We start from the raw sequence: 24,084 nt of genomic DNA, 5'->3' as shown, positions 1-24,084 counted from the left end.
GTACACCATTTGACCTCCCTGACCTGAGGCCCCTTACCATAACCCTGTTTCCTGTCAGAGGTACTTCAATCCAATTTGAACACCCTTCTGGTCACCTGTGCTTGATCAGCAAGTAGAGGCCTCTCCCGTGAAGCTGCCATCCTTTTGTGCCTTATGTTACTTTAAAACTCCGGTTGGTACCTCATTTTATAACGAAATCGGGTTCATTTAGTTACCCAAAGCCACAACATTGTCGTTTGGAGCGTCGACTTCCTGTAGCTTCACCTGCCACTTAGTTTCGTCTAATTTAGTTATAAAATTATATTATTTCGGAGTAAAAATATATTTTTATGCTCTACATTCAACACCAATATTATAGTGAGTAAATATATCATTTCTTGATGACTTGCGTAATGCTAGGAAGCTTTGGGTAATTAGACGGACCGCCGTAGCAAGTCTAATCTTTTCTGTTAAATTAAGGTTGGAGTTTGCTTCCACTATAGTCCACTTCATTGATTTTCTGTTATCATATTGTGTAATTTCTCGTATCTCTCTGGCTCGTGTGTGTGGTGTGTGTGTATCCATACATGCCTTTGTATTTTCTTGATATTGTGAATTTTTATTCTAGTGTCGATTAAGGCTCGTTTCGATACAGCGCTCTCTTTTTTAATTGCACGATTTCAGCATAGCCTCGTTATAAACCTTTGTGCATTTGGTTCCCCATGGGGCTTGTTTGAGATGGGCTTCACAAGCATAATATTGTGAAAGCCTTCTTTTGAGGTTAGGGTATTGGTTAGTGTGTACTGCTCTGGTGTATCCTAATTGTATGTTTGTGATTAAATCTTGTTTTCCTTTCTTTCAAGAAAGTGGCTTCCGTTGCAGGCGATGAGTCACAATAACGTGGCTGAAGTATGTTGACCAGACCACACACTAAAAGTTGAAGGGACGACGACGTTTCGGTCCGTCCTGGACCATTCTCAAGTCGATTGTGATGAGGACAGGTAGGGTAGGTAGGGACCTGTCCTCATCACAATCGACTTGAGAATGGTCCAGGACGGACCGAAACGTCGTCGTCCCTTCAACTTTTAGTGTGGTGTCTGGTCAACTGGCTTCCGTTAACTGTTATTGTCTTTCTGGGCTTGTCCCCGAGTTTCATCATACATACAGGGTGGAGTGAATTGATAGGGTAGAGAAAGACAGGCTATTTAACACAAGGGACACACGCACTAGAGGACGGGAGACATCTCCCGTCCACGAGGCTCACCATAGTCCGTGCTTCTTGCCCCGCTCCTGTGCCAGGTAAGTTACGGGCTCACCATAGCCCGTGCTACTTGGAACTTGTTCAGAGTAGCTGAATATATAACAACAACAACGCCGCACTAGAGGTCACAGGTGGAAATTGAGTGCCCAAATGAGCTACAGAGATATTAGAACTATTTTTTTTTTTTGTAAAGAGTGGTTGACAAATGGAATGCATTAGATGTGGTGGAGGCAGATTCCATACACAGTTTCAAGTGTAGATATGATAGAGCCCAGTAGGCTCAGGAACCTGTACACCAGTTGACTGACAGTAGAGAGGCGGGACCAAAGAGCCAGAGCGCAACCCCCGCAAGCACAAATAGAGTACACATTGGTGGTGTTTTTGCACGCGTGAAACTCATACATGCATGCACATTGGTACATAAAATTCATGATGGTAATTTTCAAACTGGTGTGAAATCTGAGAAAATGTATAAAAGTAGCCTTCGGCTACCATTCTATATCATTCTATAGGAAGCCGGTCGGCCGAGCGGACAGCACGCTGGACTTGTGATCCTGTGGTCCTGGGTTCGATCCCAGGCGCCGGCGAGAAACAATGGGCAGAGTTTCTTTCACCCTATGCCCCTGTTACCTAGCAGTAAAATAGGTACCTGGGTGTTAGTCAGCTGTCACGGGCTGCTTCCTGGGGGTGGAGGCCTGGTCGAGGACCGGGCCGCGGGGACACTAAAGCCCCGAAATCATCTCAAGATAACCAAGATATATCACGGCAGGTTATCCGATTTGGACATTACGAAAAACTAAAAAGGAACACTTAACAAAAGTCGTTGATCGAACGACTGTGACGTCAGCAGAGTATCCACTCGACTCTTCTGACTATGCTTATTTAAATATATTATTAAATATACTAAGCCACATGGTTACGATAATTGCTGAAAAAATAACGAGCATTATCATTAGGTTATCTTGAGATGATTTCGGGGCTTAGCGTCCCCGCGGCCAGGTCCTCGACCAGGCCTCCATCCCCAGGAAGCAGCCCGTAGCAGCTGTCTAACTCCCAGGTACCTATTTACTACTATGTAACAGGTGCATCAGGGTTAAAGAAACTGCCCAAAGGTTTTGTATTTGTTGAAAAGACGACCTAAACTAACCTTCCTAGGCCTAATATACGCTATCTGAGGCGTAACATCGTACATATGTGCTAGCCTAGGCCTAGAAATATTTGTTTTTTAATTTTTTTCGGACTTAATTAAGAAGTGATAGTACCAAATTCTGTCAAGTTGCCTGTTACGTCAATGTTTGTACTATGACGCAAAGTTACAAAACGTAAAATGAAGAAATCCACAAGGGCAGTGACGAGGATTCGAACCTGCGTCTGGGAGCATCCCAGACACTGCCTTAATCGGGATCCAGTAAGTTCAGTAGAACTTCGGTTTCAACCCTTTTAACCCTGTCGTAGCTCAGTCGATTAAGGCAGTGTCTGGGATGCTCCCAGACGCAGGTTCGAATCCTCGTCACTGCCCTTGTGGATTTGTTCATTTGATGCATCACGTTAGTGTGATCTGTGTGTGTGGTTACAAAACATACTATCTAAAGAGGAGAATGAATTGTGTAGTGGGTGTCGGAGGGCGGGACAGGATTGGGAAGCGGGTGAGGGATTAGACACAGTCACCATGTCATAGTGGGTATAAAGGGAGGGAATGGGGCCATACCCTACAGACGGGAGACATCTCCCGTCACGCAGGGTGCAGTTGCACCTCCACATATCTCCAGTATCAGCTCTTGATACTGGTAATGGCTCCAAAGGGCCACCACCACTTACGGGCTATTCATGCCCGTGCCACCTTTTGAGTGGCTTAATCTGCATCAATCACCATACCCCGTAAAATGGGTGTGAGGGATCATGGGGTGGCGGTGATTATAGTGCTTCACATTGTAAAGCCTTAAAGAATACCATTTTTCATACATTCCACCTTTCTGAATGGAGAAACAAAGTTGATATAGTAATGCAAGTCGACTAACCTGGTGTTGTGTGTGTGTTGGCAGGCAAGATGGTGACTGAGGGCAAGATGAACACCAGCCTGGTAATGGAAGACCGGCCAGATGTCCTTCATCAGCGCCTCGGACAGCTCAACCAGCTCAGGAAAAGCAGACATTTCTGCGACGTCATCCTCCAGGTGAGTCGAGGAGGGAGGCGATTGTAATCCTTGGGATTGCGGGGAGTGAGCAAATGGACGAGGGAGAGCTGTAGCAGAGAGAGCAGGGAGCAGGGTAATTTCAGAGGCATGCAGGCCGGCGGGATTTATTAAGTGCATGAGGGTAGACAGAGGCATTGTATGGCCTGAAGGGAAGGCGATATAGGGCTCGGCCATCTCCCTTCCTCTCCCCCTAGCCAGCCTACTCATGCATGCATGCAATATTAATCCATCCAGCAGGCAGACGGGATGAATGATGCATGCAAGAGTAAACTGGCAGAGGGGGAGAAAGCAATGATATGGAGGGAGGGGGATGGGGCTAGGCCCCATCCCCCTCCTCCCGTGCTGGGTTGCGTGCACGCAAAATTACGCGCATGCAGGTTTTACGTGCGTGCACGCAAGATTACGTGCTCGTCGGGAAAGTCTTGAGCAACTGCAGGACTATGGGCGTTTCTCCTCGACGTAATCCTCGCCTTACATAGTTGAGCTAATTTTAAAAACCGCGCCGGTGACAGGCGAAGAATGGCTTCCCCGGAGTGAGGGCGGGTACCTGCTGACGCGACGCTAGTCACGTGGCACTGTCCCTTCACGGCCTCGCCCCTGGCGGCCACTGTCCCTTCGCTGCCTCGCCCCTGGCGGCCACTGTCCCTTCACGGCCTCGCCCCTGGCGGCCACTGTCCCTTCACGGCCTCGCCCCTGGCGGCCACTGTCCCCTTCACTGCCTCGCCTCTGGCGGCCACTGTCCCCTTCACTGCCTCGCCTCTGGCGGCCACTGTCCCCTTCACTGCCTCGCCTCTGGCGGCCACTGTCCCCTTCACTGCCTCGCCTCGTGGCACTGCCTCGCCTCTGGCGGCCACTGTCCCCTTCACGGCCTCGGCCTCTGGCGGCCACTGTCCCCTTCACGGCCTCGGCCTCTGGCGGCCACTGTCCCTTCACTGCCTCGCCTCTGGCGGCCACTGTCCCTTCACGGCCTCGTCTCTGGCGGCCACTGTCCCTTCACGGCCACTGTCCCCTTCACGGCCTCGCCTCGTGGCACTGCCTCGCGTCTGGCGGCCACTGTCCCCTTCACGGCCTCGCCTCGTGGCACTGCCTCGCCTCTGGCGGCCACTGTCCCCTTCACTGCCTCGCCTCGTGGCACTGCCTCGCCTAGCGCCATCTTCTTCACTCTTGTAAACAATCAACTCAAGTCCTGAAATGTGTAACTGTAATTAGTTAATATTTATTATTTTATAGGAATAAATAATAGGTTTATATAATTATTACATCACAAAAGTTTTCAACTTGGTGTTTATTGAAAGTGAAAATACTTTCACTTTGTGAAGTTAAAATTATTTTGAGGTAGAAGTGGTATAAAAATAGCGGGAAAAATCCACTTAGCATCTTGTTTCTGTACTTTATAATGTTCCTAATTACCAGTTAGTTAATTACCATCCTTCAAACTTTGTGTGAAAAAATTCTTCAAACTTCAAACTATAGACCATTTTTAACAACCACATTACAAATTTTAATATACTGTACTTCAGTAATAGCTGTTATCCACTGGTGGATAATTGGCAATTATCCATAAAGCAATTATCCACATGGCAATTATCCATGTGGTGTAGTGGTCAGCACAGTTGGGTCACAGCTGAAAGGTCCCGGGTTCAATTCCAGCAGCAGTAGGACAGTGGTGTTTGAACAATGTTTTCTTACACGTGATGCCTCTGTTCACCTATAGGTACGAATAGGTACCCGAGAATTGGGCATCAGTTGTGGGCTGCATTCTGCAACTTTGAGAAAGCATTGATGATTCTGCCCTCTAGTTTGGCAAGCAAATTAGCTCCTTGATAACACTTATGTCCTGATTGCGAGTTGAGAATGAACCCAACTGTTTAACTCAAACCCGTATAACAAACAAATGGTAAAAATGCCATAGGAATGTATTCCATCATTGAAATTGTTAATGGTAGTCGGTGGAAAAATTGTCACATTTCAGGAATTAGATGATCTAGCATCCTAGTGGTCTTTGATTATTCATTTACAGAAATATATTATTTTAAGTAGTGTTTCCATCAAGTTGGACAGTTATAGCTAGGAGGGATTTGTGTGGGTTTTATTTCTACTATTCTCATGAAGCTGGGTGATTTTTGAAAGTAACACGTTGACTTAAGCAGTACACACACATTTTAAAAGTACAGTACATGTACTGGATTTTTATTTTATATTTTTTGTAAGTTAAAGTTAATTTTGCTTTTCAGGTTGGGAGCTCTGAAATACATGCTCATCGCTCTGTTCTGGCTTGTGCATCTGCATATTTCTTTGAGTTATTTACTTCGGATGACGATCGCAAAACTGCACACGAAGGAAGGGTTAGTACACAGAGTATATTTACTGTATACACAGCACTGACTATTTTGGTGATTTTGTACTGTTGCTAATTAGTCACATTGGGGAATTCCAGTACTGAACAGGAAACCAAATGGTTGCTTAAGAAAATCTGCATTAAGGTAGATTGAATGAAAGCACGCACTGTAAACTGAATCTCTTGAAGAAATAGATTTGATTAGGGTAGGGGGAAGGTAGGGGTTCGTATACAACTAGCTCTCTCTTTGCATCCAAAATTTAATTACCATATAAAGTTTACTGTTATTTTATACCCAAAAATAATTATTAATTTAAATGCTAAAATACTTGCGCACATACTGGGTCTTGCTCTTCAATGCAGTCTATTTCTTTATAATGATTGCAAACTTTGTTGCATCCATCTTTCTGGTACAGTTTTTGTTCTTAGAGCAAAAGTCCAGTGTACTAGTAATTTAATATGTAAACTTGTAACTAATGTTGCAGATTTAAACGGAAATACTTATTTTCTATTATCACAGTGTTAAATTGTATTTTTATTACATGGGGTAATTTTTATATTAATACAGTAATATGTAATATTGTAGTTTTAAAAACCGTGATAAATAAATAACCTGTTAACTCAAAATTATCGCTGCCTGTTATCAGCGCTAACTAAATTATCAGTTCATGGAAAAGCCTGTGATAATATATTTAGATAAAAATCACTGGCACATTTTTTTTGTAGTTTCTTGCATACATTGTTAGAGTACTGTATTAATAAATTAATCCTTTTTCTTCAGCTGATGTATAAACTGAGTAGTGGATTTGAGAGAGACTCGGTGGATAGGCTAATAAACTATGCCTACACTGGATGCTTGGAGGTGCCTGACCCCCTCGTCAAGAGTGTTTTTATTGCTGCCAAAAGGCTTAAGGTATGTGCAATAACCATTAATATTAGGAGGTAAGAGACAATATACCCGAATCATGTAAGCATGATCAGTAGGCTGTTTCAGCCCCTTAATACAGAACAGTAAGTTGTTTTAAGAATGTCTGCTTTACAGCACAGTACTGTATACAGTATTGCCTTCACATTTTTTTAAACAAATGTAAATGAAATCATGAAGACTCCCAAAAATACTGTACTAATTAGGTAAAATATTTGAGTTCATTTTTGCTTAAAACCTCTTGTCAATGTGATATTGGAGAACACCCTCTATACAGATTTGAAGCTTTTAGGACTTGTCTATGGTGGCCCGTGGACGATCCAAATTGTTATAGAATTTCGTATTGAATAACTATTAGGAATTTATAAACAGGATTATTACTTTTAATTTTCTACTAGTGTGGTACATTTTACAATCTTCGGAACATAACAGCTGGTGTTAGTATGTGGAGTGAGCAGTAAAGGAGTATGAGATGTCGTATAAACGAAAAGATAATGGATGAAACTTGAAATGCTTAGGTAGTACGGGGGGGGTGCACAAGTACAGTATTGATTAACGAGAAGGTGAAATAGGATCATGTGGTAGTGGTAAATGACCAGCATCTTGTAAGGAGAAAAAGAATAATATAAAAGAATTGATTGGGAGGGCTGGGACAGAGCTTGTTTCAGAGTGACAGGTGGAGAAACCTCAGTTGTGGCCACCACACAAAAATTGTAAGATCCCTGGGCGAGTATCCTTCTTATCTTGAGGTTATCTTGAGATGATTTTGGGGCTTTAGTGTCCCCGGCCTGGTCCTTGACCAGGCCTCCACCCCCAGGAAGCAGCCCGTGACAGCTGACTAACACCCAGGTACCTATTTTACTGAAATCCTGATTAGGTAATATTTAAAAATGTTCACACTGGTTAAAATCCTGAATTTTTTACCAATACAGTATGTCTAGTTGCCTAGAAGATGGGGTTATGAGTCCAGAAAGGTTGAGAACCACCCACTCTTAGGAGGTTTGATAGGCTTTTAGCCCAATAAGTAGACACTATTGCAACCAGTTAAATACTATTACAATAAATTGCCTGTAGAGTGATGGTCTCGCTTCATGTACCATTCTTTTCCCCTCGTTCCAATCCCAAATCCCTTCCCAGTGCTATATAATCATGACTGCACTAGTTCCCTTCCCTTCAATTGCCACTACTACTACTACTACTACTACTACTACTACTACTACTACTACTACTACTAAAAATTATGGTCTCGCTATAGCCCGTGCTACATGGACATTTCGTTCTAAGTAGCTAAATCTAAAACTACTACTACTCTGCTAAACTACAAGCAGCCTGCAATTATTGCATCACCCTGTACACCTTGCACTACCCTCTTCGTATCCTGAGATGGTAAAGGCCAAGGAATACAGGACCTTTCTCGAATCTCGTGATTATTCCACTCATAATTATAGAGGATATTAATGCAGGGTAAATTACTGTATACATATTGCAAATGTAATAATCTTTAATGTCCAAGAAATGTGCAAATCACAATGGTTAACCAAACATTTTCAGCATAAAACAAAAGCATTCTGTTTTGATCAGTATTGTTTTGAAACGACTGTATCTGTTGACAGATGGAGACTGTTGCTCATGCCTGCGGTGAACATCTAGTGGCCCATTTGACTCCTGAATCTTGCCTAGCAGTGCGAGCTATTAGTGGTATTGCTTCCAATGATGAGCTTGTCACTCGTGTTGATGAATATATCCAACAAGTGGTGAGTTTTGTAATTACTTCAACTACATTTATTCTATAATGGTTTTAGTTGCATTAAACTGAAATATTTAATTCGGACTTAATATAGAGTAAAAGTTTGCTTGCGGCCAGTGGTGAGTTAATAATATTGAGAGCGTTTTAGTAGTTTCCTTCAAAGAATAGCATGTGAAATGAATGCAAGTAACGCGCTATTGAAGACTGTTAATTTTAATGTTCTGCATTATTTAACTAATACATATTTTTAGGTACAGTAATGCCCATTATATACACTAAAACACTTATTTCCTGCTTGTCATCGGTGACTTTGCTTTTCCAGAGTGACCTAGTGCAGGTGACGAGAGATGCTTTGGGTATACCGAAGATCCAGGTCACGGTTATACATAGGACCCACGATGAAGCTGCCATCACAGGTCGTGCCCTTTGTATCCTTGTGCTGGAGTGGGTCAAGAAACAAATGGTTGAGGAGGACTTTCATTTGGATTTGATGAAGGAAAAGGTAAAGGATATTGTCCTGTTAAGAAATTGCAACATTGCGTGAAAATACGGTCATTGCTTGAAAGCTGCATTTTACATTAGATTCCTTGGAAATTTCTGGAATTTCACTTGGATGTATTACTGTGCAATATAAGGACGTTTCATTTAAATACTGTATACAAAATTTTATAAATTTATTTTAAAAATGTATAAATTTAAGCAATTCGTTATTACTATTTACTGCTTGTGTTTTCACATATTACCATCATGAATTATGGCGTGGATTCTTATTCTTTCAGAAACATATGCTGTACCTGAACATTGACAATTCACTTCACGACTGTTCTGACATCCAGTCAGGTGACCTCAATGATTCTGATATGGTTCAAGATTACAAAAAGATGTCCAGGAAACACTCCCAGACCAATATTAAGGTTAATATAACCCATTTTTGTGTATGTAATGTAATTCTGTTCACCAGTAGGTTTCTTGAATTTCTATAGAATGCTGTCAACACTATAGCTGTACTGTAGACGAATGAACCGCATACCAGACTGGTGGACATTAAACACACGATGGCATTCGAGCATATATACAGTATATATATTTATAATTTGAGATAGGTTACGGTATGAAGAGGCAGCATTAGGGTACTTCGAGCCACATAGCCAGGCAGGAGGGCTCGGTCAAGGCTGGCGAGTGATGTTACTCATGGCTGGGCTGTGGTGATACTGACTGGTCTTGGTCTGCAGCCTTATGTGCCACGTTACCAATTTAAGTAGTGAAATTGTACAAAAATGTTCAGTTGATTATTCGCTTGCTGAAGGAGAGTTGTTACTCCCAAGTGGAGTCTGTCCTTCCCCCAGTATGTATTGTCACTGAAGATATTTTAGTTAATTCAGTACTTTATCTATGCACAAAAAGTATCTTCTACAGAACTATCAATTTCAGTGCAATAATTTGTGGATATATATTCATGAATCTTTAATGATAATTCTAGATAAAAAATATTGAACAGAATACAGTACAGATTTAATAAATAGGTTATATTTAACAGTTGCGAAGGAAGTCGACAACACCTCAGCCTGTGAAGCCTCGTCTGATGCTATACTCTCGTAGCATCTCGGACAAGGATGATGCTGAGCATGATTCTGATTGGAAATTGATAGCCTATGCCCAAGTATCTGGTGAGTTCATCTTCTGTTGTAATTGCTCTCCTTGTGTACCATAATTTAAATTCTTAATATTATCATAACTTATTATAACTACTAAAGATGATAGCATCTTGCTGACAAATAAAATTGTAAGTGAAAATGTTTAAATTTAATGTTAAATTTGTTGAGAGTTCTAGAAGCAGTTGTAACTTTAGTCTGTGGTTTGCAGGCATGGAAATGGTTCACTATAAGAATGCAAAACACGTCTTGATATTGTCTGTTTAAATTATATAAAACCACAAGACATCCCAAACTCTAATATAGCTTCTCCAAAAATTTATGTGCTTGTCTTGGCACCAGGGGGTTAATCACAGTAGTATCAGTTACAAACAATACCCTAGGCCGTTTTGTAGCGAGCAGTTATGTAAATTTAAAAAAAATCGATGGAATGTTGACCCTTCACAGGTAGCTCTGAAGCGCCTTGGCATACGGCAGGGTGTTAACAGTAATCGGGTTACCGGTATGAAGAGTAAATCGTGTATTAATAAAATGCTCTTTAGCTCGGGTGATTAGTAGAACTAAATTCCACGCCTTCTGGTTTCAATATATTATGACAATAATGTGCAATTTATTTATTGAATGAATTAAATGATAATTTGATTTAAGACGTACTATTATCAGTGTGTAATAAGGAGATTAGTCATTGTACATCTAAAAACAAAACTGCTGTATTCAGCTGGTAGTGGTGACATAAGCTTTAGAGCACAATTTTGCATTTATAGAAAAGTGAAATGTGGAAATTAGTAGTTGCTACGAAAGATGAGGCAGAAGTATGGGTCAAATTAGCTGGGAATGAGCTGGCATGATAGCAGTATCACACTGCACACACAAAATAAAATAAGATGTAAATAAAATTTGGTAGCACCCATGGTTGGCCAGGCAAAAGAGAATAAATATTCTTCTTTCCACAATGCAGCGCCCTGTAATTCTTACACCCCGGTACTCATTACACCACTTTCTTTGTAGCCTAAAAGTGACTGCCATAGTCACTGTGACGTGACTGTGACTGCTACTTCTTGATCGACTGCATTTGCCACATACCTAGATTTTCTTTAAATTTGTATCTAAAATTCTTTAAACGAGCCATTCATTATTTGTAATGTTTATTTTCAGAGAGTTCATGGGTGGCTGTAGTGACACTAAAAGGATCAGTTACTGTAATGTCAGTACAACAGAGGATGGGAAGTGCATCACCTACTTCTACTCCAATCTCATCACGTCCTGCTTCAGTGGAGAAGGTTGACTATTACACAGTTATTCCTCATATGTCTTCTCCAAAGTGTGCTACAGGCACGGGGAATTTCAATGGTCGTCTTTTGGTCTGTGGAGGATACGATCGCGGTGAGTGCCTGCGAACGGTTGAAGATTACTCCCCCGACATTAATGTCTGGACTGCACAGCCTCCTATGCGTCAGGGTCGTGGCCGGTTCGATTTGACGGTTCTAGATGGAAAGGCATATGCTGTTGGTGGATGTGATGGTTCTAAGGAGCTCAGTACTGTAGAGGTTCTTGAGGGAAACTCCAAGAAATGGATTAGTGTGGCACCTCTACCCCTGGCTCGCTCTAACACTGGTGAGGCAACTGAGTGTGTAATGTTGGTTTCTACTCATTAATTCTTCTGCTGTTTTGCAGGCGAACCTGAAAAGAGCTTCCAGGAAAGATATGGAGGTTATACAAAAGGGAGTAGTGTCATGAAGGCAAGTAGCTGTATCATTACCAAATTGTAAGATTAGCACAATAGCCTCCTGAAGCTTTCTCAACTAGGCAAACACGTGAGTAACCTTGACTGTTGGCCATTAACAGTTATCTCCCTCTCTTTCCAACAGGACACTCGCTATCATGGACTCTCAACTTGCTAGATACAGGAAGGAAGGGGGCACAGAACAATTTTTTTACTGGCTATGATTATCTGTCATTTGTCCAAAATACAGGCAGATTCACAAGCCACTTTTCCAGATGTTCATGTGCCCACTTCTTGACCTGAGCTTTTGAAGCAAGTTGAGAATGTTGCTGTTGGCGGGAGAGTGCTCATCACAACACTTGGAGAGTAACCTTTTGGCTCTTTGTTATGCTACATCGGTAAGTAACAAAAAGGATCTGTTAAAGTTTTGCTCACCAAGCACTTGTACAGGAACATCATGATCTAATTTTGCTATTGCTCTCACATTTCATGATATCTCGATATGTTTTTCCAGATGGGAGACATATCCTATGACGCGCTCACAACTGGATGCCTGGAAGCCAAGCCAGAGGAGTCGGTCCCTTTTTCTATAGACCCCTGTTTTTTTGTTCATTAGTGTATAGCTATACTCGAATATTGACTAATCTCCATTCATTGGAAAAACTGTTGCATATGGCATACCACCTGATGTTTTGCTAAATTTTATTCATTAAAAGTTTTGTTTCACATCATAATTTGGATGGAGATAGCAAAGGCTTTAAAAGTATTGCTGTACACTAAAAATTCTGAACAGGATCCATTCAAATGTGTGTTCTTGTCTCAATCAAAAGTTGTATGACATTAACAAAGATTTAATTTTAAATTGCATTGTTGTATATAGTACAAAAACTCTTTGTTTGAGACATCAACCAGATTAGTGTGATTGCTCTGTTGTGAATGGATCCTGCCGAGTACTCCTGTATGTAGGTTTCTGAGCAGCAATGTTTCTGGCACAACCTTCACTGTCGTTCTTATCAAGTCTTGTTTTGTTTTAGAGACTGGGAGTAGTACTTTAATGCCTCATTTTATTTATTTTTTTACATAATGATTTTCATGAAGATAATTATTGCAAAAAATGTGAAATAACTTCAGTACTATAGTCAGTTTATATTTATTTTATATAGCCAGTAATATGTTCTACATACAGTATGTGCAAATTTATTATTTATATACAAGCAAAACAAATGTACCTTCAATACAAAACATTTAAGTGTGAATATTACAGTAGTAGGAAACTTATTTATGAATCTTTAGTATTGTTGTGTAGTTATTGCCAATATGTTAATTGTGAAAGTCTATTCCCAGTGCTCTTTGCAAAAGCCATAATTTCACCTACATTTATGCTCAGAAATTTACTGTAAACTCGCTGTCTTGTACAGTTGGCCAAATTAATACGCTTCATAGCAAAGCATTTTCAACTATGCATAATTGTTGTAATTAATTTGAATTTTTTTTTTTTTAATGTAGGTGTGTGCAGTGTAGATGGAAAGGTCTTCTGCATAGGTGGGTGGAATGGTCAGTATGGCATAAAGCAGTGCGATATGTACACACCAAGCACTGATACTTGGCAAACCATTGCATCTCTCCATGTTGGTAAGTGTTTGTTGTATTTAATAATGGTTTAGATTTTATAATCAAAGGTTTTATACATGCATGATACAGGTAGAAAGTTTCTTATAACCATATATCAACTGCTTCGGTCTGAAATGCTAAGCATGTTAGTGGCTTTGCAAAAATCGGTTTCCTTTCATAACCCATTGTACCTTGTATTTTTTTTTTTTTAAATACAAGCTTACAATTCATAAAATACAAGCATACAATTGATAGAAGAAATCAAATCTGTACATAATATCTAAACTGTTGAAGTATTGGTTTTACATAATTAATCACATGAAGTAGCTCCCGTAGCAGACTCGTACTGGCTTTAATGAATTGTAATTTATCTTTTTAACCAGGTCGGTACCAGGCAGGGGTGGCATCATATAAGGGCAAGGTATATGCTATTGGAGGCTGTGACTCGTGGAACTGCCTCAACTCTGTTGAGGTGTATGATTCTAAAGCTGATATTTGGAGATTTGTGGCTCCTATGACTACCCCACGACGAGGATGTGGTGCTGAAGTTTTCAAAGGTATGCTCATTCACACCCACCATTATCTTTAAATCTTTAGCATTATCTTTTAAAGCATTATCTTTTTAAAGTATACTACCTAAATAGATTTGTTTAAAGACAACATACTGATGTGTGTTTTCTCTGTAGATGCCTATTTATTTAGTTAGATAATTAGACAATTTATATTACTTCAGGTAAGCTGTATGTCATGGGTGGTTCAGATGGAACGCACAGCTTGTGCACAACAGAGATATACGACTTGGAGACCAATAGCTGGATGCCTGGGCCGTCGATGACCACGTGCAGAGCCAATGTTGGTGTAGCGGTTGTAAATGGAAAACTGTATGCTGTCGGGGGATTTTCAGGTGAGACTTTAAAATTTTCTTATTCAACCTACATAATTCATAGGAGCTTTTCTCCTCTGGCTCTTTGTTTTAATGTTACAATATAAAAGCTTTTTCTGTCTACAGGTAAGAACTTCCTTAACAGCATAGAGTACCTAGATCCTGCTACAGATGAGTGGACCAATTTCACACCAAAGCCAGAGGTAATCAAGAATGGCATGGATAATTACACCAAGAAAAGTGGCTATAGACATGATGATGATAATGGCCAGGCTGTTGAAAGTGATGGTACACAAAGCAGTGATCATGAAGACACTATTGACCTGGAAGCCGGAGCAAATGGTCACTATGTGACAGAGAATGGTTGTAATGGTCTTTCAAATGGTGTATATCCAATTTCTGCTAATGGCCATTGAACTCCTTCAATGTACTACACTGTTACCCCATAATTTAAGAGAATATGGGGGTCTTCCCTCAGGTTAAAGAGCATACTTATAGGATGAATATTGGGCTCATATAAGAAAAGGTAAAACCCCCTTTTTTAAATCGGCTGTTTGCTCACCTAAACGAGATTATATTGGTGTTTTTGTATGTAAACAGCACAGCATAATGTTGCCCGAGAGATCTGCAAGAATAACTCGGCATTTTCTTCAGTGTACCGTTTTTTCTTTGAGGCTTTTATTTTTAATTAACTTTTTTCTTTTTCTTTATTCCAACTTTTGCTTCTTGCGCAAAACTTCCCTTTCTGGAAGTAGGTGCCTTCTTTCCTTCAGGTCATGCTCGGCCAGCTTTGATAAGGTACAGTATGTCACCCTGAGAAATGACCACTTCAAAACTGTTAGACCTGATTTCTGATCTTTAATTTATTTATAGGCTTGGGTCAAGTCACTTGCTTACTATGTTAAACCATGTTATATTTTACTACTACAGTATATTGATATTAAATTTTTATGACTGGGAAAATCTTGGTTGAACATTATGAATTCCCATATCTTCTGCCTCAAATGTATTTTGTTCTAGCTAATTTAAAGGGAAAAAAGGCTGCGTTATGTTTTCAATATGGTTCAAGGGATCAATTTTACCATAAGCTGTTTGCTTATAATTTTAGCCCAAGTCAATACTGTACCCAAAATTCCAATACATGCACCAAGTGCCAAAATAGACTCGTGGGTGACTCGTTCATCTGGATTACTGGCAATACTGACACTTTTCCATATTCTAGAATATCCAGATTCTAGAATCTGAAACGATATACTCTAGAATAATTCCTAATGCTATCTAATTGTAATACTGTACTGTAATATATATACGGCATTGATATTTTGTTGGACTCTTTCTGGAAAGAATCTTTGTTGGGGATCTGTGAGAGATGTTCCATGCCCTCTCCTAAATCCGTGGGTTTTCACCGTTTAGCAAAAGTGTAAGCGACACTTTTCATGCATAGTAATGTGTAAATATAAAAGATATGAATATTATATGGAAAAATTAATTAGAATGTTCATCCACAGCTTTTCTCCAATTTCTGTAGTTGAAAATTTTTCTGTACAACAAACAATTGCACTTTGATCTAAATATTAAATAATAAAATGTCAACGCATCAGTTTTGTTAGTGTAACATTTTCAACATGCTGCAATGTTACAGAAATGTGTATAGGGGGGGAAAAAAAGTTATTTTATTATTACAATCTCTCGAGGCATCATTGTGTCACGTTAAGCATGCCAGAGTAGAGAATGATGCATATCACACGGAAGCTTCAGAAAATTTCCTTGCATTTACTGGTCAGATCCTTTTCCGTCCAACTATTCCTGCTGTACTTATTGAAGTGTCTTAAGTATCATCTTGCTGTCTCCAAGTGCGAGTTGCTCATTGATGAAATTTTAGCACGTACAGTTTGGTGATAGTACATGTAGAGATAATGTGTAGCATTATCAGAGAGAGAATATATATAAATATATATATATATATATCTATCTCTTTATAATGTGCAAAATTGTAAATGTACGTATACAGTATGTACGATCACATTTAAAAATACTGTAGTGTGATATTATGAACACTATTGCATGTTCTATATTAATATATTTTAATATCACACTACTATAAATAAGACATTACATAGGTAGGGTTTTGTTATTCTTCATGCATTTGCAAACCTTAATTTTTCTTGCATTTGTTTAATATGACATTGAGGAGGCCTAAACATTAGTCATAATTTGTTATAGTGCTACTAGGGTGTTATAAATGCTTTATTTATTTTTCATAATTTCTCTATAAAAATTGTCACAGAGTTCCGCTCATTATACCTCAAAGAGAGCGGGTAATATATTATGTGACAGTCGTATCATAAAGATATTAAGAGCTAAGGTACATTGTATAAAAAAAAAATTAGTATTAAGTTTTTGAACACGAGTTTACTTTAATAATTGTAATGTTAAGTTTAATATTGTCTAGTTGCCTTTAATTATACTACTCATTAGGGGTTCATAGACACGAGTGGGTAGGGGGGGTGGTTGGGGTGTTTAAAGAAAACACAACAGTTTACCTAATCCACTGACTGCTCCAACTGGTGAAAAATATGGGGTCTGGTACATCATATAATCTTGAATCATCACAACTATTTTTTTTTTGGGGGGGGGGGGGGGGGGATGGGGAAGGGAAGGAGACATTAATTCTTAAGCATGAATAATAATCATAGGTGATCCCATTATCACATTGCATATGTCCAAGATGTACTTGTAGTTAGTGCAGTATCCTGTTTTTATCATTCACATTTACAGTACTACTACCAATGCCTGATAGAAGATAGATCGTCACTGTCAAATATAAATGAATGTCATCATGAGCAAATGTAATATATTTGAGGAAGATTATACATGGCGGTTTTCCAGTACTGCATACTGTCTGATGTTGAACCTGAACCTTGATGCTTTAATCTAGACATTTGCTCAAGTAATAATTTAAGTGTATAAATTGATACAGTATCTGCATACAGAATGGTTTAAGGGACCTAGTACTGTACTGAAATGGGACTTGTCAACCCCACTGTAAAGTACAGAATTTGCCATCTCTATTTTATAATGCAATGAACATTTTTTAAATTTGATATAAAATTAATTTCTCAAGATTAATGCATTTGAAATATATACACAAGTGAACGTAAACATAAATTCTAGCCGATTTAATTATACGAGAGTAACTTTTTCTGAAGACAAAATTTTAATTTTGTGCAACATTAAACCACATGCCTAAACTGCATTAATGCAGCAGACTTTAATATTACTAAAATTAATTTCCAGTTACAGTGCTGGACATGCATTTTTTTATTATGTAAACTTTACAAACTATCTTACGGCAATGTGAGTTTGAAAGGAATGAATGTATAATTGGGCATACAAAGGAGCTAGTGAAATGTCTAGGTGAAAAAGTTTTGATCATATATTTATTAGGAACACTGTTCTCTTTCGTGATCTTGTGCTCGAATCTATGAAAATCACGTTTCGTCTTTAGATCACCAGATACCTTGCAATATTTTGATAGTTTCTCAATTTTAAAAGCACATGCACTGCAGTTGTAATGCTATCAATTTTTGTAGAGTACAGAGCAGCAGCGCAAGTCATCCTGACATACATGAATATGAATACTTTCGTATTTAAATAAAGATCTTGTCTTCATGACTAGGATTTAAATATACCTCACTTTTTATATGTTAACATCTCATGGCAAAGAAAATGTTGGAACTTAGACGTTAGATTTGTCATGTCATCTCCAGTCTTGTAAGATGATGCATGTGAGATTAGCAATTGCTGTGATAAAATGGATTTAAAGATTTTCTAAACACAATTTTAAGTGATGCTGCAATTATTTATAAAGTTATTTATAAACAATTTCTCATTGTGATTGTGCTGGATAGTTGTTCCAAACCAGAATAATGAATTTGTATAAATTTATTTTCTCAAATGTACCACAGGATGTAACTGTGGAATTTTTTTTTCTCTAATTTGTATAATATGAACAAATGTTTAGTAATACGCCTGTGTTGTAGTCGGGCAAATAAATGTTGGTTGTTGCACCAAAGCATGATGCCAATATTTAAAATTTGGGATTTGCTGGTCACCCAAAACAATATATTTTGTACTATATAAAAACCACGGTTCTTTGTCAGGTCTGGTGGTTTGCCCTTATTCTACTGATTGTCAACCACATTGTACATTTAACTGAAACAGTACCTATATATGACAATGGCGACTGATTTTTATTTTCCTTCATGTACTGGTAAAGTGAAAATTTATAGGAAATTGTTCAAATTTCTATTAAATTATTCTGTAATTCGGTCGGCCTTTAGAGCCTGGCAGCTGTTAACGGTTGATTATTCCTACACATTTCTGGAAGAAACGTGTTGTCATTTGCACCACATCTTTAAAAAACGTCCACGAGCGTGTCTTGCTTTCCAACTGCCCCTCACGGTCACCTGTCCCTCGATAGAATTCTTGGTGACTGATACTTTTGATATCGTTCGCCTTATGCGTTTTTGTTCTCGTATTGGCATCCTTGGTGATATTTAGCGCCCTCTGATTATTCCGCACATTTGATGGTGCTACATAGCCTTCCCGGTTTGGTGCCTTCTTTTGATAATTACTTGTTTAAAAAAACGTCCAGCCATAGTTCCCCCCCCCCCCCCACTGCTGCCACTCTTGCAAAAGGCTTCATACCACCTGCCAGTATGAGACACTCGTCTGTACACATTTAAATATAACCATACTAGAGATCCTGATTCGTGTAGTTGATGACTAATATACTCTGGTTCGCAGAACTTGACGAGCATTGCACACCTTCACAACATGGCCATGTAGAATGGAACAGACCGTGAAATTTCGCATAGATTGAATTGCTCATTTTGCCATTGCATAACTACTGTATTGCATTGTCTTGTCTACTACTGATGCCCAAATGCAGTATTCATGTTCACCTCTACTAATGCAAGTATTTAAATTTGTCCTTATTGTGACTGCCCAATCATCTCTACACTCCAAATTAAATATTCAAGGTTTTCAGTGTTGGACCACTGACCAATCATTGTGAAATGTGGGCAATTTTTTTTTTTAAATATAACAAAATGTATGGTTATTAGAAATTGTTTAATAAGATGTAACATAGGAACAAGTAATCGTAACATACTGTGTGTCTTGGATGGACGGATAAAGGATATTGATAATATAAAAGCTGTATTATAAATGCAAAGTACAATATATACATTAGAGCAAAGTGAAAATGGCCACCTATTTATGGAATGTGTAAGTATTTCATTAAAAAAGACTTGCCAGAAACCTGCAAGAAAATTTATCCGAATAAATTTTGACCAATACCTTTCACAGGATGGGTATGGGTACCAATACCCTTCACAGGATGGGTATGGGGGACCAATACCCTTCACAGGATGGGTATGGGTACCAATACCCTTCACAGGATGGGTATGGGGGACCAATACCCTTCACAGGACGGGTATGGGGACCAATACCCTTCACAGGATGGGTATGGGGGACCAATACCTTTCACAGGATGGATATGGGGGACCAATACCCTTCACAGGATGGGTATGGGGGACCAATACCCTTCACAGGATGGGTATGGGGGACCAATACCCTTTACAGGACGGGTATGGGGACCAATACCCTTCACAGGATGGGTATGGGGGACCAATACCCTTAACAGGACGGGTATGGGGGACCAATACCCTTCACAGAACGGGTATGGGGACCAATACCCTTCACAGGACGGGTATGGGGACCAATACCCTTCACAGGACGGGTATGGGGACCAATACCCTTCACAGGATGGGTATGGGGGACCAATACCTTTCACAGGATGGGTATGGGTACCAATACCCTTCACAGGATGGGTATGGGGGACCAATACCCTTCACAGGACGGGTATGGGGACCAATACCCTTCACAGGATGGGTATGGGTACCAATACCCTTCACAGGATGGGTATGGGTACCAATACCCTTCACAGGATGGGTATGGGGACCAATACCCTTCACATGATGGGTATGGGGGACCAATACCCTTCACAGGATGGGTATGGGGGACCAATACCCTTCACAGGATGGGTATGGGGACCAATACCCTTCACAGGACGGGTATGGGGACCAATACCCTTCACAGGACGGGTATGGGGACCAATACCTTTCACAGGATGGATATGGGGGACCAATACCCTTCACAGGATGGATATGGGGGACCAATACCCTTCACAGGATAGATATGGGGGACCAATACCCTTCACAGGATGGGTATGGGGGAGCAATACCCTTCACAGGATGGATATGGGGGACCAATACCCTTCACAGGATGGATATGGGGGACCAATACCCTTCACAGGATGGGTATGGGGGACCAATACCCTTCACAGGATGGGTATGGGGGACCAATACCCTTCACAGGATAGATATGGGGGACCAATACCCTTCACAGGATGGGTATGGGGGACCAATACCCTTCACAGGATGGGTATGGGATCTACAACAGCCCCCCCCCCCCAGGATGGAAAATAGGGACCATAACACCCACAGAATGGGTATTGGGTCCAATACTACCAGCACATGCACCCTGTGCTGTGCCAGGATACCGGTAGTACCAATGGGTTCGTTCTCTACGCACAATCGAGAATTCTGGGTTCGAATTCCCGTCGGGACAGAAATGGTTGGGCTCATTTCCTTTCACCTCGTTCCTCTGTTTACCCAGCAGTGAGTAGGTACTCAGGAGTTAGCTTGTTGTGGGGTTGCATCCTGGGCGGGGTCAGTAAGTTTACAGCCGAATTGAAAGCAAAGGTCAACAAACTGATCGAAACTGTGAACTCCAAGAAATCCGGACTCCACCTGCCAAAGATCATTGGGGAATATAAAACCTGGATATGCGTATGGACATGTCAAGACACACAAGCCTGGAAACCCACTTCGGCCAATCATTAGCCAGATACCCACACCCACGTACAGACTGGCGAAGCGACTCAACGGCCTGCTGACTCCTTATGTTCCTTGCGCCTTCAGCCTGAAGTCTCCAAAGGAATTTGTTGACTTACTGCGGGGCACACGGGCCACAGGGATAAGAGCCTCGTTGGACGTAGAATCGCTGTTTACCAACGTACCTGTGGACGAGACAATTGGGATGATAGCCGACAGAGTGTATCGTGATCCAGCCTGTACTCCTCTTGACATACCAGAAAATATTCTGAGGACACTACTCCAAGCTTGTACTAAAGAGGCACCATTCTTGAGCCCGGATGGGCACATGTATAAGCAAGTAGATGGGGTCGCCATGGGTTCTCCCCTAGGTGTCCTGTTTGCAAACTTCTACATGGGTACCATCGAGCAAAAAGTCTTAGTCGACATGAACTTGAAACCGGCCATATACTGCAGGTATGTTGACGACATTTTTACACAGGTATCTGATGTCAGACATCTGCAGGAGCTGAAGGAGGCATTTGAGCAGAGTTCCGTGCTGCGTTTCACTTACGAGATGGAAAAGGATGGGAAGCTGCCCTTTCTAGATGTAACAGTCATGGAAAAGAGCGGAGGTTTCCACACTGCAGTCTACACTAAGGAAACGAACATAGGAATGTGCCTAAATGCCAACAGTGACTGCCCAGACAGGTACAAGAGGAGTGTTGTTAACGCATATGTCGACCGTGCTCTCAGCCACAGCTCAGAATGGAAGCAAGTCGACGAAGAACTCTGTAGGGTAAGGCAGGTCCTAGTCAACAACGGCTTCTCCAATGGTTTTATCGAAGACATCATAAGAAGGAAAGTGAAACGCCATGCAACCTCTGAAGAGACAACTAACGCAACACCTATACCCTCTATTAGACTATTTTACAGGAACTTCTTTTCCACAGCTCATAAAACGGAGGAAAGGGTCCTGAAAGATATTGTTAATAGAAACGTTATCCCTACAGACAAAAATCAGAGGATACAACTGACGATTTACTATAAAACCAGAAAAACGGCCAGCCTACTCATGAGAAACTCTCCAGACACAAAGCAGAACGCTTTAAAAGAGACCAACGTCGTCTATGCCTTCAAATGCCCACTTGGGGACTGTAAGCTCCAAAAAACCCAGTATATAGGCAAGACAACAACATCTCTTTCTAGGCGTTTAACGATGCATAAGCAACAGGGCTCCATTAAGGAACATATAATCTCTTCCCACAACCAAACCATCGCCAGAGAAATCCTAGTAAACAACACGGAAATCATCGATAGATACAGCGATAGCAGACGGCTTGACGTTTGCGAGGCACTGCACATTAAGAAGTCAACACCAGCAATCAACAGCCAATTAATGCACAACTATATTCTACCCACCTCAAGACTCCGCTCCAATATAGAAGCATCTAGAAATATGGACCAATAGGCTTTCTACAATCACTTCCATTTCAATACCCATTGTTTCGTGTTCTGTCTTGTGTTGATGAAATTAATACCCTATTAAATACCACCTCACCCCATCCACCTCACTCAAATGTAGATATAAACAAATTGGAGATATGTAAGTTCTATTCAGTTGTGTATGTGTAAAGTCTTTGAAAATGTAATAAGTTTTACGAAACGCGCTCAAGTGTCGCGTCAGACTAGAAATAAAAATGAATTTTGGAGAATTGATTTTTGAATTACCTCCAACAGTGAAAAGAAATGTACGAAAGATTGAGAAAATTCGTGTTAGAATTATTAATCTTACTTTTTCAGTCATATTTAATAATATATATTATATATATATATATATATATATATATATATATATATATATATATATATATATATATAGTGAAAGTATTAACTGGTCTAATTATTTTATTAGACCACGACCGGTACATGTATGTGTGTGTACGTGTGTGTGTACATGTATGTATGAGTGTGTGTACATGTGTATACAACATTACAATACAATACAATACAATTTTATTTAGGTAAGGTACATACATATAATAAATAATTACAAGGATTGTTTAACTTATAGGTATAGCTAGTACATACAATGCCTAAAGCCACTATTACGCAAGGCGTTTCGGGCATGATAAACTTAAATGACAAGCTTAATACTAATTGAGCATAATGAGTAGAATGAAAACATAGATGAAAAAGCAGCACAAATACAATTATGTCGACAAACAGCGCTCTTTAAAGAAACAAGATGAAAAGAAAAATGGTAAAGCTGAAAAGGGAAAAGAAAAACAAGATGGTAAAGAAAAGATGATTTACTAAGATGATTTACTAAGACCTAAGATGATTTACTAAGTGGATGGCACCTATAGCTGATTCCTTCCTGTGATTGGCTGTTGTGTGAATGGCAACAAAGAGTTTCTACCAATGATATGCCACTATTTTTTTTATTATGCACCCCATATCATTTTGTGGGCGGAGCTTGGAACCTCCTACCCGAGCACAACAACCCGCCTTATGGGTTACTGTTTGGCAATTTATAGTGCGTTGGAAAAGCAACAGATGGCGTTAGTTGTATTTTGTAGGATGATTTGTATAAGTGTAATTTGATGTCAACAGATGGCGTAAGCTGTATCTTATGGCCACTGTTGACCAGCCAGTTGATAGTGTTCTCTTCTGCCGACAGATGGCATCAGCTGTATTATTATTACTTCCGAATTCCCTTTAAATACTGATCTACAAATCCCTTGGCTTATGATAAGGTTTTATACCATTTATGATATGTATTAGATAACTTGAGTTCCGCAATTACTTTTATTTATCAACTGTTGAG

The 24,084-nt window shown here is 40.0% G+C and overlaps 1 protein-coding gene across 2 annotated transcripts in view; it reads left to right on the top strand.

Moving 5' to 3' along the window:
* Nucleotides 1-15,025, top strand: part of LOC123745557 (influenza virus NS1A-binding protein homolog) — a 32,415-nt gene extending 17,390 nt beyond the window's left edge. For both annotated transcript variants that reach the window (XM_045726216.2, XM_045726215.2), the window contains 12 exons: nt 3,283-3,413; nt 5,669-5,779; nt 6,554-6,685; nt 8,311-8,451; nt 8,767-8,946; nt 9,224-9,358; nt 9,982-10,111; nt 11,252-11,710; nt 13,326-13,451; nt 13,814-13,987; nt 14,164-14,334; nt 14,440-15,025. In XM_045726216.2, the coding sequence (XP_045582172.1) occupies nt 3,288-3,413; nt 5,669-5,779; nt 6,554-6,685; nt 8,311-8,451; nt 8,767-8,946; nt 9,224-9,358; nt 9,982-10,111; nt 11,252-11,710; nt 13,326-13,451; nt 13,814-13,987; nt 14,164-14,334; nt 14,440-14,729 (2,175 nt within the window). In that variant the 5' untranslated portion in view covers nt 3,283-3,287 and the 3' untranslated portion in view covers nt 14,730-15,025. The remainder of the gene's footprint in view (nt 1-3,282; nt 3,414-5,668; nt 5,780-6,553; nt 6,686-8,310; nt 8,452-8,766; nt 8,947-9,223; nt 9,359-9,981; nt 10,112-11,251; nt 11,711-13,325; nt 13,452-13,813; nt 13,988-14,163; nt 14,335-14,439) is intronic.
* The last annotated feature ends 9,059 nt before the right edge of the window (nt 15,026-24,084 follow it).

This window comes from Procambarus clarkii, chromosome 71 (assembly GCF_040958095.1).
Source record: "Procambarus clarkii isolate CNS0578487 chromosome 71, FALCON_Pclarkii_2.0, whole genome shotgun sequence".
In the NCBI taxonomy this organism is placed as follows: domain Eukaryota; kingdom Metazoa; phylum Arthropoda; class Malacostraca; order Decapoda; family Cambaridae; genus Procambarus; species Procambarus clarkii.
The sequence above is the reverse complement of the archived record's forward strand: the minus strand, read 5'-3'. Positions and strand labels throughout refer to the sequence as shown.